The following is a 20,722-nucleotide window of genomic DNA, read 5'->3' on the forward strand; positions in this document are numbered from 1 at the left end:
AAACACAAAGCTGCCAGCTTAGGTCATGGCAATTAACGATTTAAAATATGTTGCTGTTTACTCACATTGAAATATTAAATTCTGCTTTTCTTATTCAGTGACTACCGAAACTTATTCAAGCAAATCCAATACAAAAGGCATTGTCTGTGCTCATGCATGTATCAGAACAGGTACTCATTTGTCTCTATAGCAGTTTTCAATCAGCCACCATATGTGAAGAATGTCATTCCTCTGAGTTCATGTTTGTTTCATTATAATTTAACTACATTTAGGGTCTGACCATTACATTCATTTACTTAAAGCTGTTCACCCATGGAAAACAAAGTGTGATGTTTTTCAAAAAGATTTAGTGAGTCCAACAAAGAGCCTGGTATCAAGCAAAGTATATAAAATAACAGGGACAACTTTTGGCTTTAGCAGGATTTCTGTGAAAAATACCAAACCTTTTTCAGAATGACCTTCATCTACTAAGTGCTGTACACTACTTGCTTAACACACTGCACAGCACTTTTTATTTACCAAATGAAAAAGAAACGAAGTGCCTAAATATTTAATTTTTTGTATTATTTTTTAAAATTTATTTTATTTATTTTATTTTATTTTTGTATTTCAGAAATAATTTCTAATGGCACCAGATGGTGCTTCAGATTTGAAAAGCTGCTGTTAAGCTTGGTATTCCACTGCACCTTAGAACTGATGATTTTCTCAGAATTCGGTGTTGCTGGAAGAAAAGGTAAAAATGACATGACATACGTGTACTATTTTCATTTAACCTGTCGGTAGGCAAAATCTATAGGAAGAGGTAGTATCTTCTAGAACATGCAGACTTAATTGAAAAAAAAGGTAAGTTTTGGGCTTAGATTCTAAATTTTGGCAGGTTGCAGATTGTACTATTTTAAAGAAAATACAGGGTATAGCACATGCCAGAATTGTTGGTGGTTCGTTCAGTAAAGCAAATGCATACTGTTCTCTTCTTTACAAAAGCTTAAAGGTTAAAAAAAGACTGACACAACTTCACTGCTGCTTGCATTACTTCCTGTCTTACTCATAATTACACATTAGGACGTTCAATTAATAAAATGATAAACAGTTACTAAGTTCACAAATAAAAAAGAACTTTAAATGTCTGCGTTTGAAATGAAGAATTCTATGTAGTGTCCTATATTCTCCCCCTTTTAAAGAATCAAAATTTAAGTTATCTTTGTATGTTATTACGGTAACATGTTATGTTCCTGTTTTCATGTTTCTCTGACCCATTGTTTGGTTTACTTCTATAAAAAAAAACAACAAAACCCCACCCCAGAACTTAGTCATAATGCAAGAAATCTCAAAATCGTTGGTATGCATGCCAGGACACACTTAGGGTAATTTTTCCCCATGCTGAGGCCCTTTTTCCAAGTGCCAGCTCATTTGAGGTCATTAAAAATAGAACGTTTGACTTGAGAACATCAGGAAGCAAGGGGGGAGGACAACCACTTATAATTACCTGAAATAGGTTAATAGCGACATTGTCACTTTTGAACAAATAATGAAGTGTGGCATTTCTTATAGACACTGAATTCATTCTTACAGCAGGACCTGCGCTTTTCCAAAGCAAACTGCAAAACACAACACAAATGCTTTGCAATGAACTTTTGAACTAAGCTTTAAACGGGGAATATTAAAGGCCACTTCTCTGATGCATTTAGGTTTCTGAGGGATATTTTTTCCAAGGAAAAGCACTGCTTCTACACACATTGTGCAAAAAACAACATGAGGACCCAAATTCTGTTTTTCAGTATATCCACAGGGCTTCTCTTCTACAAGTTTCAGCTTTTTACTTGAATGCTAGGTTAAAAATGAGCCATAAGTGAGTACTTGCAAGATTTAACCCTCACCAAACATCCAGGAAAAAAAAAAAAAAGTAAGGGTCTCTAGGCAGGAAAACATGCAGATATGTTCACATAGTATTTTGTACTTCTTGGAAATAAAAAGATGATCAAACAGAATATCCTGTCCAGTTCCCACCTAAAGCTTCTGGAGGAGTAAAAAATCTTATCCAGCCCTGAAAGCAAAGCTGTCTTCTAAGTGGTTGTCTTTTTGCTCACAGCACGTTTAGAAACAATAGTGTTTCTAGTGTAAGGTTGTCAGCTTCCTTCTGAGATCTGTGCACATGTATTTGCTGCCACTTATACCTATAGGTCCTGAATTTTGAACAGCTTTCTACATAAACAGCAGCATGCCACTACATTCTAGCATACCCATTACAAAGTGCAGTTTCTTTAGAAGCAGAAAACAGGTGTTTGGCTCACAAGCATAAAATCACTGGCTGGGTTTTTATTTGAACACTATGCTTGAATATAAGACTGAGTATGCAACTATTCTTATACGAGATAGACTTCTGCCTCTGCCCATGAAATCTTTCCACTGATATTGAGAACTGGTATTCAACTCTCTGTTTCATAATAAATTGGCCAAAACATGGAGAAGGAGGGAGAGAAGGGACATGAGAATAGGAGAACCAGGAAACTTCTGCCATATTTAAGAAAGAACTGTAGCTAGCAAAATGAAAATTTAAATTATGCCAGAAAATTAACAAATCTGCAGAAAATGTCCCACCTGCGGCCCTGTTTCAGGCTAGTGACAAATAAGGATTCATATAAAGAAGTACATATTCATGCTAGTGCCTATCTCTACCGAAGCACAAGCTACTTGTGAAAATCATACAATCAGACTGTCACCAAGGTTGGAAAAGACCTCTAAGATCATCCAGTCCAACTGTCCACCCATCATCAGTATTTCCCTCTAAGTCATGTACCTCAGTACAACATCTACATGTTTCTTGAACACTTCCAGGGTCGGTGACTCCGCCACCTCCCTGTGCAGCCCATTCCAGTGCCTGACCACCCTCTCAGAGACAAAGATTTCCTGACATCCAACCTGAATCTCCCCTGTTGCAACTTGAGCCCAGGAGGAGGTTCCCAGTTTGTTGTGTTCAGTGTAACATGTATTCTCTCACATACCCAATTCAGTAGCAGCTTTTAATTTTTTTTTTTATCTTTGTGTCTTTTTGGCTCTTATCAGTGATAATCCCACAGAGCAAAAGGAAGTCATAACAAGATGTTACTTGTTCCTTTAACTGCTAGGAGTCTCATCCAAAACATGTGAGTCCACTAAGATGATCAGAGGGCTGGAGCACCTCTCCTATGAAGAAAGGCTGAGGGAGCTGGGCTTCTTTATTTTGGAGAAGTAGGGTAGTATGGTTAGGTTGTGGTTGGACTTGATGATCTTTAAGTTCTTTTCCAACCTGAGCAATTCTCTGATTCTATGATTTTATGATTTATCTTTATGGACCCATCAGGACAATCCAGCTTTTCTGGCTAATTGTATGATACAACTGTGGGGAGGGGAGCACGATGCTTTTTCCACATAAATCTCATAGATTAATGACTCGTTTCTTAGCATAAGCAGATACAAATGGCAAAATGTTCCCAGCATAAATATAAGGGCTTTGAATATACAATGCAATCCAAAACATAGAATTCTCTGTGTATCCAACCTAAAGTTTAACCACAGATTCTGAAAATGTCTCAAATTTTCATTGAGAAACAGGTGCATTAAACATTTTGGAGTAAAATAAAAAATCACCTTCTGCAACATCTTTAAGCATATCAGCACCAAAATAAAAGCAAGATGTCATATTATTTTTGTTAGTTCCCATGTTCAATATTAACTGGCTTAGGAAGCAGACTAATGGAAGTACAGAAACTTAAGACTATGCTTAATTATTATACCACTCTGCAGTTATAAATGTGCACTTAAAATAAAACGTATATAAAATATCTTACCATTCAATGCCCTGTATATGTCCAAGGCAGCATTTTCAAAGTGTTCAAAAGCCTCTTTTCTCTCTTTCTTTGCACAGATTAAATGAGTCATGTTGCCCTTTTCCCACCAGTGACTTCCTGAATTTCCCTCAAATACTATCATATATTCACTCGTCTTCTTCCTTGAGAGAACATTATCTAAATTCAGTGTTAGGTGCCAAGGGAATTTTACTAATATGCAGCAGGCACTGCACTGCCATCATTAGCCATGCATCTCAGGCACTAGAATCTCCATGCCAGATGGGCCGAGGCAACATTCTAACTGGCTATCTCTGTGATAAACCAAGTTTCACAACACACTTGCATTTTTACTTCAGTACCCGATGGAGTGTCTCATTTCCTGCAGAAGTTCTAAATGGATGCCAATTATCTGCTTCCTGCTAACTCAGTCTTTTCCACCACTTACAAAATACCTGCAGAAAACATACTTTTTTCAAGTATTTGTGATGGTTTCACATAGGACTTCAAAAATGTCTATTTTTCCTAGTATTACAAGATTTTCTAGATTCACAGAAGAAGATAGTAAAGTACCTTCACTGTTACAGTATTTCCATTTAGAAAAAGACCTTGATAAGTCATAGCCTCGAGATCCTTCTCTACAGTCACTTTAAAACAATAAAGACTGGAAATAGTCTCCTGATGGACACCTACTATCATCTTATAAAATTACATGTAACAATAAAAAACATTTAATCTCCCATCCAAAAATACCATTGGCCAGGTCATAATTTTTATCCTTCTATCACTATCACTCAGGTATCTCTCTCTTTTTTTTTTTTTTTTTTTTGATAAATAATCCAAACATCTAATTTCATTAACATTTGCAAATCAGTGCAGCAAAGTGTTAGATGTCTCATTGACAAAACAAAACAAAACAAAAAACCAAACAAGATATCAACACTAGAGATTAATAAGTAAGTACAGTGAAAAGTCAAAAAGTAACTTACTTGGGATTTCTCAAAAAATCGTAAGTTCATAAAGGATAAAAGCTGCCTTGTAAAAAAGTTAGCATTAGATCAGAAATTGCATGAAAAATATGATTGACTGTGAAGAACATAATAAATAAGTATAAAAGGTATCTTGGCAGAAATGGCAGTATTCCCATGTTGCCAAAATGTAGGTTTTATTTTAGGTGGCAGTGGTAGAGGAATGATATCCATGTCTCTCCATCCATTCTCCCACCAGAGAGAAATATGCTACAAAAGATTTTGCTGAGGAGATTTTAAGGCATGCAATTAACCAGTCCCACATCATACAAATACAGTAGCCTGGATGCACAACTATCATCCATTTCTTGATAAAGACAGCTGATGAATGAAGGACAGAAGCCATCACATGGGTAACCGATGGTAACACCGAACGCTTAACCATCTTTCTTTACTGAACCGCTTTGATAGCATGATATGGAATGGTACTCCATCCATCTTACAATGTTTGTATAGTATTAAGTGTTATTCTTTCAACGCTGTTCCACCAGGCATTTGGCTGATGCATCCAGTCCAGGAGGTTACTGCCTCAGAAAGGGTTGTCCTTACCACAATCGACTATTTCCCTTTCCCAGCGCCAAAAGCCTCAAGTAGCAAGGTAACTCGGAGAGATACGCAGTGTCCTGCAGGGTTGAGGAGTTCCATCAGCTGGTGAGGACCGGAGCCTACAGAAGAGAGGGCAAGGGTGGGGTGGTGCAGAGCAGAGCAGAGCAGGGCAGGACAGGGCAGGCGATCACAGGGTGCTGGGGGCATCAGTCTCCGTCTGCTTCTTCTGCCCCACACGCCCACGGGGCGAGCAGCAGACGCCCTGCCCGCGGCAGCCATCTCGCCCCCGGCCCCCCGCACTGCGGACCCCTCAGCAGGGCGCTCCGCGTGGCCGCAGTTGCCATGGTACCTTCCTGCTCTTCAGCCTCGGCTCGGCCTCTCCCGCCATGGAAGAATAAGCAGTGGAGACTGTAACCTGCCCGGAGCCGAGGCTCGCACAGATACCAAAGAGAAACACCATGCCGTATGGTGATATTTTACGGAGGATTTTCTCTCGACCCAAAGAGCAGTTTTCGGAGGGCGCCGGCGTGGCACATCACGTCCAGGCGCGCTCCGTTCGGTGGCCGGCACCGGCACGGCGCGGTGAGCGCGGCCGACAGCGCGCGGGGAGCCGTTCCCGACGCGGCTCCGCGGAAAAACGACCCCGCTGCGCTCGGGGCTGGAAGCTAAAGGCAGCGACACCGCCAACACCACGGCCCTCGAGCGAGGGACGGCAGGCACAGCCCGCCATTTCCGCCGCAGCGCAGGAAGGTGCAGGAAGCGGGAGCGGCGCCCGGTCCCCGCGGACCCCTCGTTTCTCAGCGCCCCGCGCAGGGCGCTGCGCGGGCGGGGCCGGGGCGGCGGGGCGGCGCGCCTTGTCGCCGGCAGGGGGCGCCGCGGCTGCGCCGCAGGGACTCCCGCTCCGGGAGCGCCGCCGGGGTCGCGGTGCCGGGTGGGACGGGGCTGCAGAACCCGGAGATCCCGCTCTGTGAACGCCCGAAACCGGCCGCGCGTACAGGCGATCTGTAGACGAAAACGGGTGTCTGACACTTAAGGTTGCAAAGAGTGCAAAAAACGCTGAGCCCCGTGACCGCGTGCTGTGCGACGCTGCGACACGCGGGGTGTGCGCAGCAGCGTCCCACGGGTGGTGGTAGGCAAAGCCGGGAGTAAGGCAGCCTTTGGGGAGCCATAAAAGGTTGCACAGCTTTTGCACTTCCACAGAATTAAGTCATCAGTAAGAACTTCTTAATATGCGTGTAAGTAAAAGGAAATAAACTGCACAAATGTACTTCACGTAAATTAAATGGACAAATGCTTTCTTAAGCCCTGCTCTGGTTATCAGTCTGACCATCAGGACTTTGGCAGACACCTGTTACTTGACAGTGGACAAGCACTGGGAAATGCCAGGAAAGTGGGCTGACAAAACAAGCCATACTGAAACGTTCCAGCTGAATGTAATGGCAGATGCTGGATGTCACATGTAGAGAACCCACAGGTACTGCTCTTTTTTTCTTTTCTTTTCTTTTCTTTTCTTTTCTTTTCTTTTCTTTTCTTTTCTTTTCTTTTCTTTTCTTTTCTTTTCTTTTCTTTTCTTTTCTCTTTTCTTTTCTTTTCTTTTCTTTTCTTTTCTTTTCTTTTCTTTTCTTTTCTTTTCTTTTCTTTTCTTTTCTTTTCTTTTCTTTTCTTTTCTTTTCTTTTCTTTTCTTCTTTTCTTTTTTTTCCTCTCCTCTCCTCTCCTCTCCTCTCCTCTCCTCTCCTCTCCTCTCCTCTCCTCTCCTCTCCTCTCCTCTCCTCTCCTCTCCTCTCCTCTCCTCTCCTCTCCTCTCCTCTCCTCTCCTCTCCTTTCTCTTTTCTTTCCTCTCCTTTCTCTTTCCTCTCCTTTTTCTTTTCTTTTCTTTTCTTTTCTTTTCTTTTCTTTTCTTTTCTTTTCTTTTCTTTTCTTTTCTTTTCTTTTCTTTTCTTTTCTTTTCTTTTCTTTTCTTTTCTTTTCTTTTCTTTTCTTTTCTTTCCTTTCCTTTTCTTTCTTTTCTTTTCTTCTTTTCTTTTCTTTTTCTTTTTTTTCCTCTCCTCTCCTCTCCTCTCCTCTCCTCTCCTCTCCTCTCCTCTCCTCTCCTCTCCTCTCCTCTCCTCTCCTCTCCTCTCCTCTCCTCTCCTCTCCTCTCCTCTCCTCTCCTTTCTCTTTTCTTTCCTCTCCTTTTTCTTTCCTCTCCTTTCTCTTTCCTCTCCTTTTTCTTTTCTTTTCTTTTCTTTTCTTTTCTTTTCTTTTCTTTTCTTTCTTTTCTTTTCTTTTCTTTTCTTTTCTTTTCTTTTCTTTTCTTTTCTTTTCTTTTCTTTTCTTTTCTTTTCTTTTCTTTTCTTTTCTTTTCTTTTCTTTTCTTTTCTTTTCTTTTTTCTCTTCTCTTTTTTTTCCCTAGCAAACAAACAAGCAAGCAAGAAACTCACAAAAGCAACAAATCAGGAAGGTATCCTGTAAGGGCAATCTGACCTGTGCTTACGCTGATGTCTCTAAATTAATGGCAAGTACTCAGAAACAAGGCTGGAATGTACTTGTACATGGCATTTTGAAAACATCCGGATGCTCTATGGCAACAAGAAGCACCTGCGAGGCACTCCATCGCTTAGGACAGGATGCTGCTGCAGATGATTTGCTGCAGGAGCTGTGGGCTCAGGTGCTGCTGGGTTCTGTCAGAACATCATAGAGAGTATGTCTCATGCAGAGAGGACAGAGAGTGACAATAAAAATCCTTACACCTATGAAAGGAAGCGATTCAAGTCTGTGATACAGAGATGTAAGGAGAGATGCGGAGATGATAAAGTGGTTAGTGGTTCCCCTGCTTCTTTTGGCTTCTGAGCAAGAGTGCTGAGGGCTCAGTGTGCTTAATGATGTGCTCTACTCCCCCTGTCCGCCTCACTTTTAATTTCCTGTGGCAGCATACAGCACTAAAATGTCTCACAGACAATGGGTTGCTATGAGCTGTGAGCTGGAGATGGCTTGCATAGAGCACTATGAAATTATTAATGTTACGGGGAAAGCTTATCAGGAAGTATCTCCGCAAGATTAGGTGGCACTATGGATGGTGTCTATGGATCATAATTACCTGTACGGGTAATAATGGCATCTGTCATTTACTCATAATTCCTATTAAGATAAAATATTTATAAAGGCTGTTTCATGTTTCAAAACAAACGCTGACCATTATGGAGATGAGGGCTGGAGAGAAACTTCCTCATGGGTTTATTATCATGTAATTGTCCATAATGGTGGTTCTGCTTTCCACTAAGTCAGAGATCAGGGGGCAGAGCAGCTCTCAGTGGCTCTCTGCTGGTGCTGGAGCCAGGCAAGAAAGCACCTCCATTAGAAACCTGAAAATACTTATCCAGCAGAGATTAAAATCCAATGATGTCAGTGGGAGCGGTACATACAGATTACATTTATGGCCCCCTGGGTGTCTTTTCTCATTAAAAATGCAGAATTAAATGACAGTTTTGTGTTTGAGGTACACAGAGCACTGTGCATAGAAGAGAGTTGGTTAAGAAAGTTGAGTCAGACTTCATCACCCAGGGATGCCACAGTATTGCCTGATGACTGTAGTGTCCTCGGGCCGATGGATGAACGGTTCACCCACAAGTCACAAACTCACTGACCCATTCACTCGGATCCTTGGAGCAGCCCTGGTGCAGTTGTTGCTAATCCAAACACTGTGTGCCACGTTCTAGGCACAGTACTGCTGCACATACAGAAAGTCTCCTGCCACCTGTTCTCGGGCTGTAGGTCTGTCCTTTAGAAAAGGGCTCTGATACAATTAGAATAAATTTTACAAAGAATTTCTTCCCCTTTGGTCTCTTGTTAATGTTATTTTTTTAAAAAAATGCAAGTCGTATCTAAAATTCAATCTCTAGAAATCTTCACTGAATTTAATATTAAGGCATTAACACAGGGACACCGGATAGACAGACAAATACATTGCTATACTTACATATACATAGGCATTGTAATAGCATCTTTTCTGATTAATAACTGAGACATATAGGTTTGCAGGTATAAAGAAATGCAATCTTAAAACCTTTCTGAGTTGCACTGACCATTCTTATACATCGGACATAAAACCCTACCTGAAGCTAGGTAGAAAACGTTCGTTTTCTAAAGCAATAACAAAAATGTTTCGCGCTCTCCAAATTAACTGCCTGCATTATGGGGCCGATGATTGCGCTCTCCGCTTCCATCCCCACCGTGTCCCGCGCTGTGCCTGCGCTGCCAGTCCGTGCGCGAAGCGTTCGGAACGCACCCGCGGACCCAGAGCCGGCGGTGGGGGTGCGAAGGGCACGGGCGCGGTGCGCCGCGCCGGGAGGACCGAGGGCCGACAGCGGGGTTTTGGTGCGGGCAGCGCGCGGTGCCGCCGGTGTGCGGCTTTTTCATGCCGCAGGACGGCATCCATCCCCACGCTCGCGTTTCCCTGCGAAGGTGGACAGGCGGCTTCCCCCCTCCCTTTCCCTTCCCGGGAATTTCAGCGTTTCCCCTCTCCCGCGAGCCGCGGCCGTGGAGGAGGATGGAGGAGCGCGGTGGAAATGTCCGTCAGCGCCCGGCACGAGGGCGGCCAGGCGCCCGAGAAACCGCGCGTCCCCGCAGAACGGGCCGCAGCGGCCGCTGGGCGCCAGCAGTCACCTTCCGCTCGCCCCCTCGTCTTTCCCCTCTTCTCCTCTCCTTCCTCCTTTTCCGCCGCCTCCTACGCCGCGGGGGCGCCCGGGGGCAACGGGGGGAGACGGAGCTGCCCGGCGCTCCCGGCCGCTCGCCCCCCGCGTGCGACGGCGCGGGGGGGGGGTGCGTGGGAGCGGCGCTCCGCCATATTCCTGCCTCACCACGCCCGCGGAGCCGAACCATTGAAAAGCCGGGCGAGCCCGGCCCCTGCCGTCTCCTCTTCCTCTCCGCCGGCAGCTCTCCTCCCGCCCCCTCTCCCGTCTTCCCTGTCAGGGCCGAGCCGAGCCGCGGTAGCTCAACGGCAGCGGCTGTCCCCGCCAGAGGGGCGGGCGAGGAAGCTCCCCCGCCGGGCGCGGCCGAGGTCGCCGGGCTCCGGCTCCAGGGCGAGGGCAGCGGCCGGGCGATGCCCGCGCGGAAGCTCGGCGGGCGCTAGCGCTCGGCGGCGGGCGGGGTGGTGGGCGCTGCGGGCTGCGGGCGCCGGGGGCGGCGGCCGCCGGGGAGTTCGGGGCTCGGCCGGGGAGCGCCGCTGCCGCCGTGGTGGAGGCGTCCGCGCCGGTCGGTGCACGACTGAGAGAAGAGGAGGTGTTGGGAGCGGCGGGGATCCGAGCCGCGCTGCCTCTTTCCTCGCCCGCGTGCGGCATCGAGGCGATCCCCGCGTCTGCCCTGCGGTGCGCGGTGCGGGCTCCGGCCGGTGCGGGCGTGCGAGCGAGTGAGTGCGTGCGATTTTAGGGGGTGGGGGCTGTGTGTGAACCAGTTAGGAAGAATGACTCTGGAGTCCATCATGGCGTGCTGCCTGAGCGAGGAAGCCAAGGAAGCCCGGCGGATCAACGACGAGATCGAGCGGCAGCTGCGCCGCGACAAGCGGGACGCGCGCCGGGAGCTGAAGCTGCTGCTGCTGGGTGAGTGCGGCTCGGCGCCGGCAGGCCTGGCTCTGCGCGGCGCGGCGCGGGCCGTTCCCGGCTGCGTCCGGGCAGCCCGCCGGGGTCTCCCCGCTGTCGGGCCTGGGGCGGCGGCGGGGCCGGCCCGGCTCGCCCGGGCTCTCGGCCCCTCGGCCGCGGCCCTGCCGGAGAGCCCCGGCCCTGCCCTCGCCGCCGCGGGGCGTGGGTGCCCGCCGCGGTAGGCTCGGTGCGGGAGGGAAGCGGCCTCCAACATGGAGCTGAGAGCGAGGGACGGGAGGGGCGGGCGTCGGGGCGATGGGGGGCTCGGGGGGAGCTGCACTGCGCGGCGCCGGGAACGGGCGTCCGTTCCGCGGCTCGCTTGGCGCATTTTTCTTTGTTGTGATTTGTATTTAGTGAGGTAAACCGGGATAAGGGGTTGTGCTGGGGCTGTAGAGCGACGTTACAAACGGAAAAGAAACCACGAAGGCCAGCGTGCGGGCAAGGAGCTGAGAGCAACCTGAGGCGTGCCGAGGATGACAGGATCCTGTAGTACTTTTGGAGCCCACCCACCCGCCAGGAAAGAAAATCCTCGGCGCTGTATGTCTCTCATTAGAACGGTAGCTGTTGTTTTGGAGCTCCAAGTATGCAGCTGCGATTCTTATCTAGTAGGAATTTGGCTTCTGTTAAAATGAGCCTTTTAAATGAAAATGCGTTTATCCGCATCCTGCGCGGTGGCTGTGCAGTCGCTGCCCGGGGCTCACGATGTGCCCTCACCAGTGCCACGAGTTCTGGGGGAGGGCTGCTCCCGTGGCCTGTACGGGGCAGGGAGCAGGACAGAGAGGTTAGGCGGTGCTTCCCTGTGCAAGTGCCGTTTGCTGCTCTGTGAGATTCACTGTGTCCTCTGACACAGGGGAAGGTTTGGGGCTCCTCAAACTGAAACGGACAGTGGTGGAGGTGGGTATGACTGGCGCTCACAGGCCAGTTTCTTTCTGGCCTGGTTCTGCCGGGTGACTGTTGTGGCTATTTGGAAATTCACAGTAAGAATGAACCAGACTAGATACCATCCATACAGTTGGACAAATGTGAGCTTAAGTATAATTACAGAGTGATGTATGTTCACTTCAGTGGAGACAGCTGGCATACCAGCCTTGTAAACTCAGGTCCAAACTTATTAAGTATTTCCATGTTTTTGTTGCAGTTTTCTCCCAAGCGTTCAAAACCGCAAAACGTACATTGAGTGACACCTACAAACTGCCCGGAGGGCCCACTCACTCAGTGCCACAGGCTATCTGCTGACCAAGGGCAGACAAGAAGCTCCCTGGGCAGTGGTGGCTTACTGGGCTGCTTGCAGGAATGCATTCTGCCGGTGTTGGTCTGTTGTAGAACCACAGAATGGCTTAGGTTGGAAGGGACCTTAAAGCCCATCCAGTTCCAACTCTCTGATGTGGGCAGGGCTGCCACCCACCAGCTCAGGCTGCCCAGCTCCCATCCAGCCTGGTCTTGGATGCCTCCAGGGATCGGGCAGCCACAGCCTCTCAGGGCAGCCTCTGCCAGTGCCTTGCCACATCTAATCTAAGTCTCCCCTTTTTTTAGTTTAAAGCCGTTCCCTTTTGTCCTGTCATTATCTGCCTGTGCAGAAAGTTGGCCTCCCTCCTGTTTATAAGCTCCCTTCAAGTACCGGAAGGCTGCAAGCCTTCTCCAGGCTGAACAAGCCCAGCTCCCTCAGCCTTTCTTTGTAGAAGGGGTGGTGTAAGCCAGGTGTTCTGTTGTGCTGGGGGAGATGTAAGCAAGAAGTGCTAGAGACCAGGAGGGCTGGGTTCAGTGTCCCGTTAGGCAGCATTGGCTGGCTGTCTTTGGGTAACAAAACTGGAACAGATATTGTTACTGTGTGCACATTTTTGTTTTTTTTTTGTATGTCACGCTGTTGTGTTGGGCTGGAAGTGTGTGCCTCTTCAGCTGTGTGGATTAACACTTAATGATCTCATCTTGTGAAATGTAGATAGTGGTGAACCACCGTTGAAGTCGTGGCATTGGGTAGAGGTTCAAGCTTCAATTTATAAACAAATTTTGAGGAGAAGTTTTCTGAATAGTGGTTTATTTTAGGTGCATGACAGGACTCTTTCTAGTCACTCTCACCGCTTCCCCAGCATCAGCAGTGCCTGGTTGGTGAGGATGTGGTGTTTGTGTGAGTTGTTCATAGGAGAGTGAGAGAGACAGACATTTTAAAAGTAGAAAATATTTATTAAAAACGGTGAGACCGGTAACATGACAGTCTGAAATTAGTTAAAGTTCTGTAATGAGACAATAGAGCTCTTGATAATTTAAAAATAAAAGATACCTTTCCCCCTCAAAACCAAAAAGAGTAGCATGCTAATATTGCTTAGTTTTGTTAAACATAAGCAAACTCTTATTTTTCCCAAACGTTCCGATGTCTGGGTCCCTCTGTGTGGTGTGGGACTGAGAAGCCTAAATGGGTTAAAGGCTTTTGAAAATGAGACTGCGGTGTATCCCCTGGCTCGAAGGAGAGAGCTAGCCCAGCTTACACTGAGCCGCGCTAATTGGCCACGCATGTTCTTCTTCACTTGCAACAAGCCTGTGCTAAAGCTATTAACCTGAAAGGCTTTAAGGCACAGATAAGCAAATCTGTGCTGGATTTTTACTTCCACGGTTGAAAATCAGATGTACGTACAATGTGAGGGAAAAAAAGATAGCATTTTTGGATCAGAAGAAAAGTTTTGGGTTTTCTGGTGTTCCTCACACATTCTGCCCACTGACCCCTCCACCCCACCCCACCCCATGCCGTTTGCATTGCAGTGCTTCCCTGCAAAGTGAATTAGTTTTTTCCTTTCTCTCCTGGTTGTGCAAGTTAGCATTTCTGAGTGACATGCACATACTGTGCCAAGTGCACCCTGTGTGTGTATTAATAATGATATCTTTTTTCTTTTCGTAGGGTCAGAGTTCAGTACGCTAAGTAATTTCTGGAACACTTTTACTGCATGCTAAGATTATTCCTAAGTGTTAGTTTAAAAATAAACCTCCTCTGCAATCAAACATTAAAATACCACATCTAGATGCTTTACTGTACATCTTTGCTTCATTTTTGGGACAGGTAGGAACAGGAAAAAAGTGTTGAGTTTTTTTTGTTAGGTTTTTACTGTTGTAATTCTAAAGAGCCAGAACTTTAAAACATGCACTGAAGAATGTTACAACAGCATCATAGTAGTTCTGCTAACGGAACTTGGCTGTAATATTTAAGGCACTTTGGAACAAAATCAGTCTTCCACTGAATTTGGTTTTAATCCCATGTATTTTCCAGATTCTTCTGGATTTCATTACTGCTGTACACTTTGTACAACAGTATGATTGTTCTCCAGAGCTTTAAGTTGTTAATATCCATCCATTGTTTGCTGCTAGCTGTAAAAACACATTACTTTTATAGCTGGGAAGAAACGAGGTGTTTTAATGCATTGTATTGGTATATGCCAGACAAGATGTAGAGCATTCTTCATGTTTGTGTTGTAAGTGTGCATTTATGTACTTAAGCATATGTAAGTTCCATGTTTTCTATGTATCATTTTGACTGTCATCCGTGGAAATTTTGCTGGGTCTCAGAATGCAGCACCCGAGGCTAAATGATGGATTGTAGCTGTAAGCTTTCAGTTCTGGATATCCCTGACTGTATGCTGCATTTGTTTACGCTACATGCTGTTTTCTCAGAGCATTTTCTCTAAATGTCTAAAAAAATAATTCAGCACTACCATATTAGTTATTAGTTGGCTATCCAGAAACCTTGTCCAAGTGAAGTGTTGGAGGGGCTGACAGCATATCTACTATTTAATGTCCTATTTGCTGGCAGTGTCAGGTGTAAAACACGTTTTTAAGAGGTGATTGTCCCTTCTGTCCAAGATAACAGAGGTGCAGTGCAGAGAGCTGCCTGACATTCGTTGGTTGTGTGTTGGAAAGGAAGCAGGTAGAAGATAAGCTATGTGCGTTAGCGTGGATGGCAGCTGGTCTGATGTGGAAAGGAGCTTCTGGGCACCTGGTGAACATCCAGCAAGCATGCAGGATATATATGTATTTGCTTTCTTAGACCTCTGTCAGCTGAATTAAAGAATCGTGTGCAACTCAGTGAATTAGCAAGGGCTTCAACTTTCTTCAGATAACTCTAGGAGGAAGTGAGCCCATTAAGTCAACAATGAAGCACGCTGGTCTTATATAATCTTTTCCTCAGCTGGAGAAACAAGCAAGCTTCCTTATTTTTACTGTAGCTGAGCTGCTCTGGGTGGTTTAATCGAGCAGGACAGGGTGGCAGTTTCTTAACAGACGTTGCAGTAAATCTCTGCTGGTGCATATATACTCAGATGTGTGTTTTGAAGTATGTGAAAATGAGAATTCTGTGAAGCCACACATAAATGAATTTCCTGTTTACATTATATACATCGACTAAATCTTAGAGGTCTGGCCACATTGTTTGACACGTTCTTTTTCCCTTTTTTCCTGAACATTTGTTGCAGATACTAAGCTGTTCAGAAACAGATTTCTGCTATGTAAAAATATGACTAGCCAACCAGAGCAAGATAATCACGTAATAGAAATGTGAATATTTAATAGACATACGTTATGTGGCTGTTGATGTAAACTTTCTTACCATTGAGCTTGAAGACATAAATCTCAGACAGCAGTTTTCCAGTCACATTCATTCAAAATTCTTTGGAGAAAAAGGTCAGTGAATACACACAAGTGTAATTTGAGGTATTATTTTTTAAACCCCTGAAGTAATCAAAGACTTTCTGTTGTATCTGTTTCAGTGCTTTGCTCTTTAGAAGAGCAGTATACAATAGAGAGGCTCAAGTACACCTTGAATATGTCAAATTATGCCTTCCTGTCGTGAAGATATCAACTGTGTTTGAGAAAATGACACAAATGTATTCATTCTTTGTATTTTTGGTAGGCTGTTTTGCAGCTGCTTATCTCAGTATCTTCAACAGCAGAACTGGAAAGACAATAAACTGTGAGGTAGGTTCACACATCTGCTATTTATTAGCAATGTGTTCTACTTGTGGAGCTATTAACCTAGAATGCTGTATGTTAAGAATCAGTCAGGCAATGAGCTGAGGTCAGTTTCAGGAGTGTGCCTGTGACCAAGCATTCTGGAGAACTTTGGAGTCTCCTTTACAGTCCTGCCTTGTGTTTGGCTTCATCTTTCCCTGCTACAGTCTGGAATCCTTGTGCAGGTATGCAGTATACCCTGTTTACAGATGGGAGTCAAGTGATAACACACGTTTCACTCCTGTGCACAAAGGAAACAGGCACTAATATTGGGTAGTACATTCTGATTGACTACTTTTCATGCTCTGTTAAATTATTAAAAAAAAAAAAAAAAAAAAAGCTAGAACTGTAACCTGATTTGGCTACCTTGTATGTAATGGTCCATCCTCCCACTCGCACTGCACACTTCGAAATTAGTTTGATTAGATACCATAGTACACATTTACAATAGTAAAGTGAGCAAATACTGTATGTACACATGCTGACATGTTGTAACTGAATTGATAAGTATCTCTATTCAGTGTACCTTCTAATGTTATTATCCTGGATGCAAAACACCTTGATGTATTTTATGATATATAGTTGTGTATGCCTGTATATAAATATCATTTTTAATGTACAGGCATATGTACATATATATAAAAGACATAATCCGTTTTTATTTGTATCTGTTGTAGAGAGATAATTTGTTTGCAGTGCTTTAAAAGGATTTTTTTTGTTGCTGCTTTTGCTTTATTTTAGAAGTGATCTACACCCACTGAAGCACATAAGAACTAACTTAGGATTTCAATCGTCAGTGAATTTTATTCATAAGTCAGAGAGCCAAGGGACTCCAAATTTTTCTCTCACATTAAAGAACTACATGGAATTAGTGCAGGAGGGGAAAGCATGTGCTGAGCAGAGAATCTCTGGAGAAAGTACATTTGGGTGTATGCTGCAATGTTAAAAAGTTATAATTCTGCTTTTTAGCTTCTTCACATTATTTTGGTGTTGTATAATGCCAATGCAGATTTTGTAAGGGAAAGTATTTCTTTTGAAATACTATGACAATCTGCAAAATTAATCCCAGGAAGGTGTAAAATAACTTGGTACAATGGATGTGATTAATGATTATTAGCTTTGTTGCAGTAACAGAGAACTGTAAACACTGAACATTTTATTATCATTATTTTTTTCTGTGCTGAATGGTGTAACACTCAGGAAAAATCTGTTTTTGCTATGTATGAACAGCTCTTACGGGTACAATTATGGAAGTATTTTAGCATTCGCTTCTTATTTGGTCTAATTACAAAATGTCTGACTGGCACGAACCACGAGCAGAAAAGCAGTATAAAACAGAGGGGGATCCTGAACATAGGAAACACTAGCAGGCCCTGTATGCAGTGTTTCTGGCATCAGAGTTGGAAGCATGAAGCAGGCTGTAAATATGGCTAAACCCTTCTGAAGAAACTAGATGCATTAATGCCAGAATACACAAATCTAAGAGATACCATGGTTTTAGTAGTTTGAAAGTTACTTAGGGAGTTCCAGGAAGAGCCAAAATGTTTTTTGATCGAAATTGAAGATTAAATCTTGAGTGTTCTGGTTGCAAATTGTACCCCCAATAAGTAATGTTAATACAGAGACTGAACTGAAGAGTAATTGTCTGAAGATGTTGTCTTTTGTGGGCTTGTGGAGGTCAAATTGCATGGAATACTCAAACTGTTTAATTTGTGTGCTATGCTTAGTGTTCAGAGCTGGGTCTGGACTGCAGAGTTTTATCACAGAGCCCTCGTGTACATGCAGTTGCCAGCAGAGAAGTGCTGTTACTTTCTGCGTTTGAGAGGGTGGTGTGTGGCTGTGCCAGAGGCAGAAATGAAACGCATCAAACAAAGCTGCTGCCTTTCAGTCAATCCACAGTGGTGGTTTGCCTCATCCTTCCCTGAAGGGAACGTGATGTGTAGTATGCATATAGCTTGAGGAAACCAGCAGGACACCAGAAAGTTTCTGAAAAATTGAACCTCCTTGTGAGGAAGGTGAAAAAGATAGCAGAGGAAATATCACTGCTGCCTTTGTGCAGCTGAGCTGTGGCAATGGTGTTTGTAAGATAGGTTAACCTGCCCTGCACTTGGGAGAAGTGGTTAGGATTGGGTCTGAACAGTTTTGTCTAGTGCTTAGGGCTGGGCCTGATTTCATCTTGGAACAAACAGATGGGGTAAATATTCACCCAAAGAACCATCCTCATTGATTATGTATGCCTATTGTTTTATATTTTGGAAAATGGGGTGGTGGCTCTTTTCAAAATACTTCAGGATTCAATTCCTTCTATCAAAAATACATTGACAGGGGATTTGTTTATAGTGAAAAGAACAGTTAGCATTTGAAATATATTTTATTTACCTTTTTAATTCTGAAATCTTCTACAAGAAATCAGTGCAGTTAGATCCTTAACTTCTAAAGTTAACTGAAAGTAGAGCTCTAATTGCCATCAAATGTGCATCAGAAGGGGTTTTTTTCCTGGATGTGCTTACCTGTCTCCAGGTTAACTATTCTGTAGGCATTTGGTATGGTTGGACATGATAGATACCCAACCAATTTCAGATTATTTCAGTGAACAAGAGTCAAGAGCTTATTTTAGTTATGATACAGCCATGAAATCAAGAAAATCATAGAATCGTAGAATCACAGGGTTGGAAAGGACCTACAAGATTATCTAATCCAACCGTCCTCCCATTACCATTTTGGACTTAATAGTACTTAAATTTATGGCACAGAAAACTCATTACTGCCCTGTCGTATTTGTATCTATCCCACTACCTGATCTGGTTGCTCAGTGGCCTCTGGTGTACTGCCTCATGGTTCTTCTCCAGTTTTGTGCTCCAGCAGCTCCAGATTCAAAAGTAACAAGATAATCTTTGGCAAAAGTCCTTATACCAAATGAGCACATTTATGTAAGTTAAGGTAACTCACGTTTCTTTCCTTGTTCTATAAACCTGTCACTGGAGATTTTTTAACTCTTAGGTTTTCCATTAATGATAACGTTAATTATCTTGGTTAGGTCAGAGAATCTTCTAAAAGAAGGCCTAGGACTATTCTAGCCCATGCCTCTGGTTAAATGAGGGTAATCTGGAAATTCAAACAGTGTTTCTGTAGCAGCAACTGTTAACTTCGATGGACAGAAAAACTAAAATGTATATAAATAGGAAATGATGCCATAATTTCTTGTGATTCTGGGGAATTGATGGGCTTAAGAAACTTAGGATAAAGTATGAACTTTTTTATTACTGTGATACTGGATTTACTAAGATGAAGTGTACTACTTGTGTTTTAGCAAGACCAGAGCAGTAATAGTAGTGGAAATTAGATACTGAAAATGAAAGGAATTGTTTGTGTACCTTTAACACATCCTTATACTGCCATCCATGTATGTGGCCAATTTGATTTTTCCCATTTTGGTAAATGTCACTTAGATGGCATTGGAATCAGCATGTGGTTGATAGCGAAGACATTTTGAAAGTGTTCAAAAAAAACAGTTTCAGAAAAAATTATTTTTCAAAACCACTTTTGATGCAGGTGCAATTGGACTCAGTCTTTTAGGAGAGGAAAATAATGTGGATTTATACAGTACTTTTTACTTCTGCCTATCTTGTTTTGTGTGTAAAAAAGGAAATAATAGTATCCTGGAAACTGAGATACTCTAGTTGTGCTGTTGAAAAAGACCCATAAGCAAAACAAATGGTTCTACAGGAGTCTTTAAATAGCTTTGCTTAATTTTTCTTTTTCTCCTTTTTCTTCCATGCTTGTGTGTTAACAGATTGAGACACTTTAGAGAATTTTCAGACAGGCTGACAGCATTCTTGCTGTTTTGATCTCTCCTGTCCCGAGGCTGCTGTTTTTGTTTTTGTTTTTGTTTTTTTTTTTGGCACCTGGTCGTCATTAAAGAAGAAGAGATCTCCTAATGCAGGCCACCAGATAGCTGTCAGACTGACTTGAGCTCTGCAGACCTGGCCCGTTGCTGAGAGAGATCAAAGTTCCTTTATCTTACTGCTATTCTGTGTATCCTCCAAGTGGGACACATGAATGAACTCTCATGGAGTTCCCATATGGGAAATTGCAAGTGTTGGACTTAATGCCAAAAGAATTTCATATAAATCCCCCATGAGAAGCGCTTTTGATATATAAAATATGCATTTTTTTAATAATCCTTTGGGATGGGGAGACATCTTTGGCAGACCCAAAAAACTCAGGTTGTAATTTATGTTTTAGTATGTTTAGTATGTTTTAGTAATAATGAATATCCTGAAATTAAACTTTTTATACTTCTTTGGCACCCGTTTTCTGGATAGAATAGTATTTTTTTCCCCTCTGAAACTGCATCTAAACATACTATTTTTCTTAGTGAGAATGTAGAAAAGAAACTGAGATTTTTGAGTTTTGTGCTTTTTCCTTTTGCTTTATTTATCTCAAAGTTGAAATGATAAGCTGAGAGAGATAATAAACATTTATTCTAATCTTTGAAAAGATGCATTTCACTTAAATGAGTGTTTCTCTTCACTTAGCTGATTTCATTAAAAGGCGGAGTGAGCAATGGAAGTAAATTTGTTTTTATCAAAATTTATAATAGAGTGTTTCCAGAAAATTAGACTGAGATTCACTGGAATTACTGAATTTGTGTATTGACTTATAGTTAGGCATGTTTGATCTAGTTTTGATGTTAATATCAGTAATGTTTTACTCTGAAAG

General features: G+C 43.6%; 1 protein-coding gene across 1 annotated transcript in view; it reads left to right on the forward strand.

Moving 5' to 3' along the window:
* Positions 1-10,539: 10,539 nt before the first annotated feature.
* Positions 10,540-20,722, forward strand: part of LOC116234656 (guanine nucleotide-binding protein G(q) subunit alpha) — a 115,042-nt gene continuing 104,859 nt past the window's right edge. The window contains exon 1 of the mRNA XM_031602383.2: positions 10,540-10,972. Within this exon, the coding sequence (XP_031458243.1) occupies positions 10,837-10,972 (136 nt within the window). The 5' untranslated portion in view covers positions 10,540-10,836. The remainder of the gene's footprint in view (positions 10,973-20,722) is intronic.

Source organism: Phasianus colchicus, chromosome Z, assembly GCF_987193195.1.
Source record: "Phasianus colchicus chromosome Z, bPhaCol1.hap1.1, whole genome shotgun sequence".
Taxonomy (NCBI): Eukaryota; Metazoa; Chordata; class Aves; order Galliformes; family Phasianidae; genus Phasianus; species Phasianus colchicus.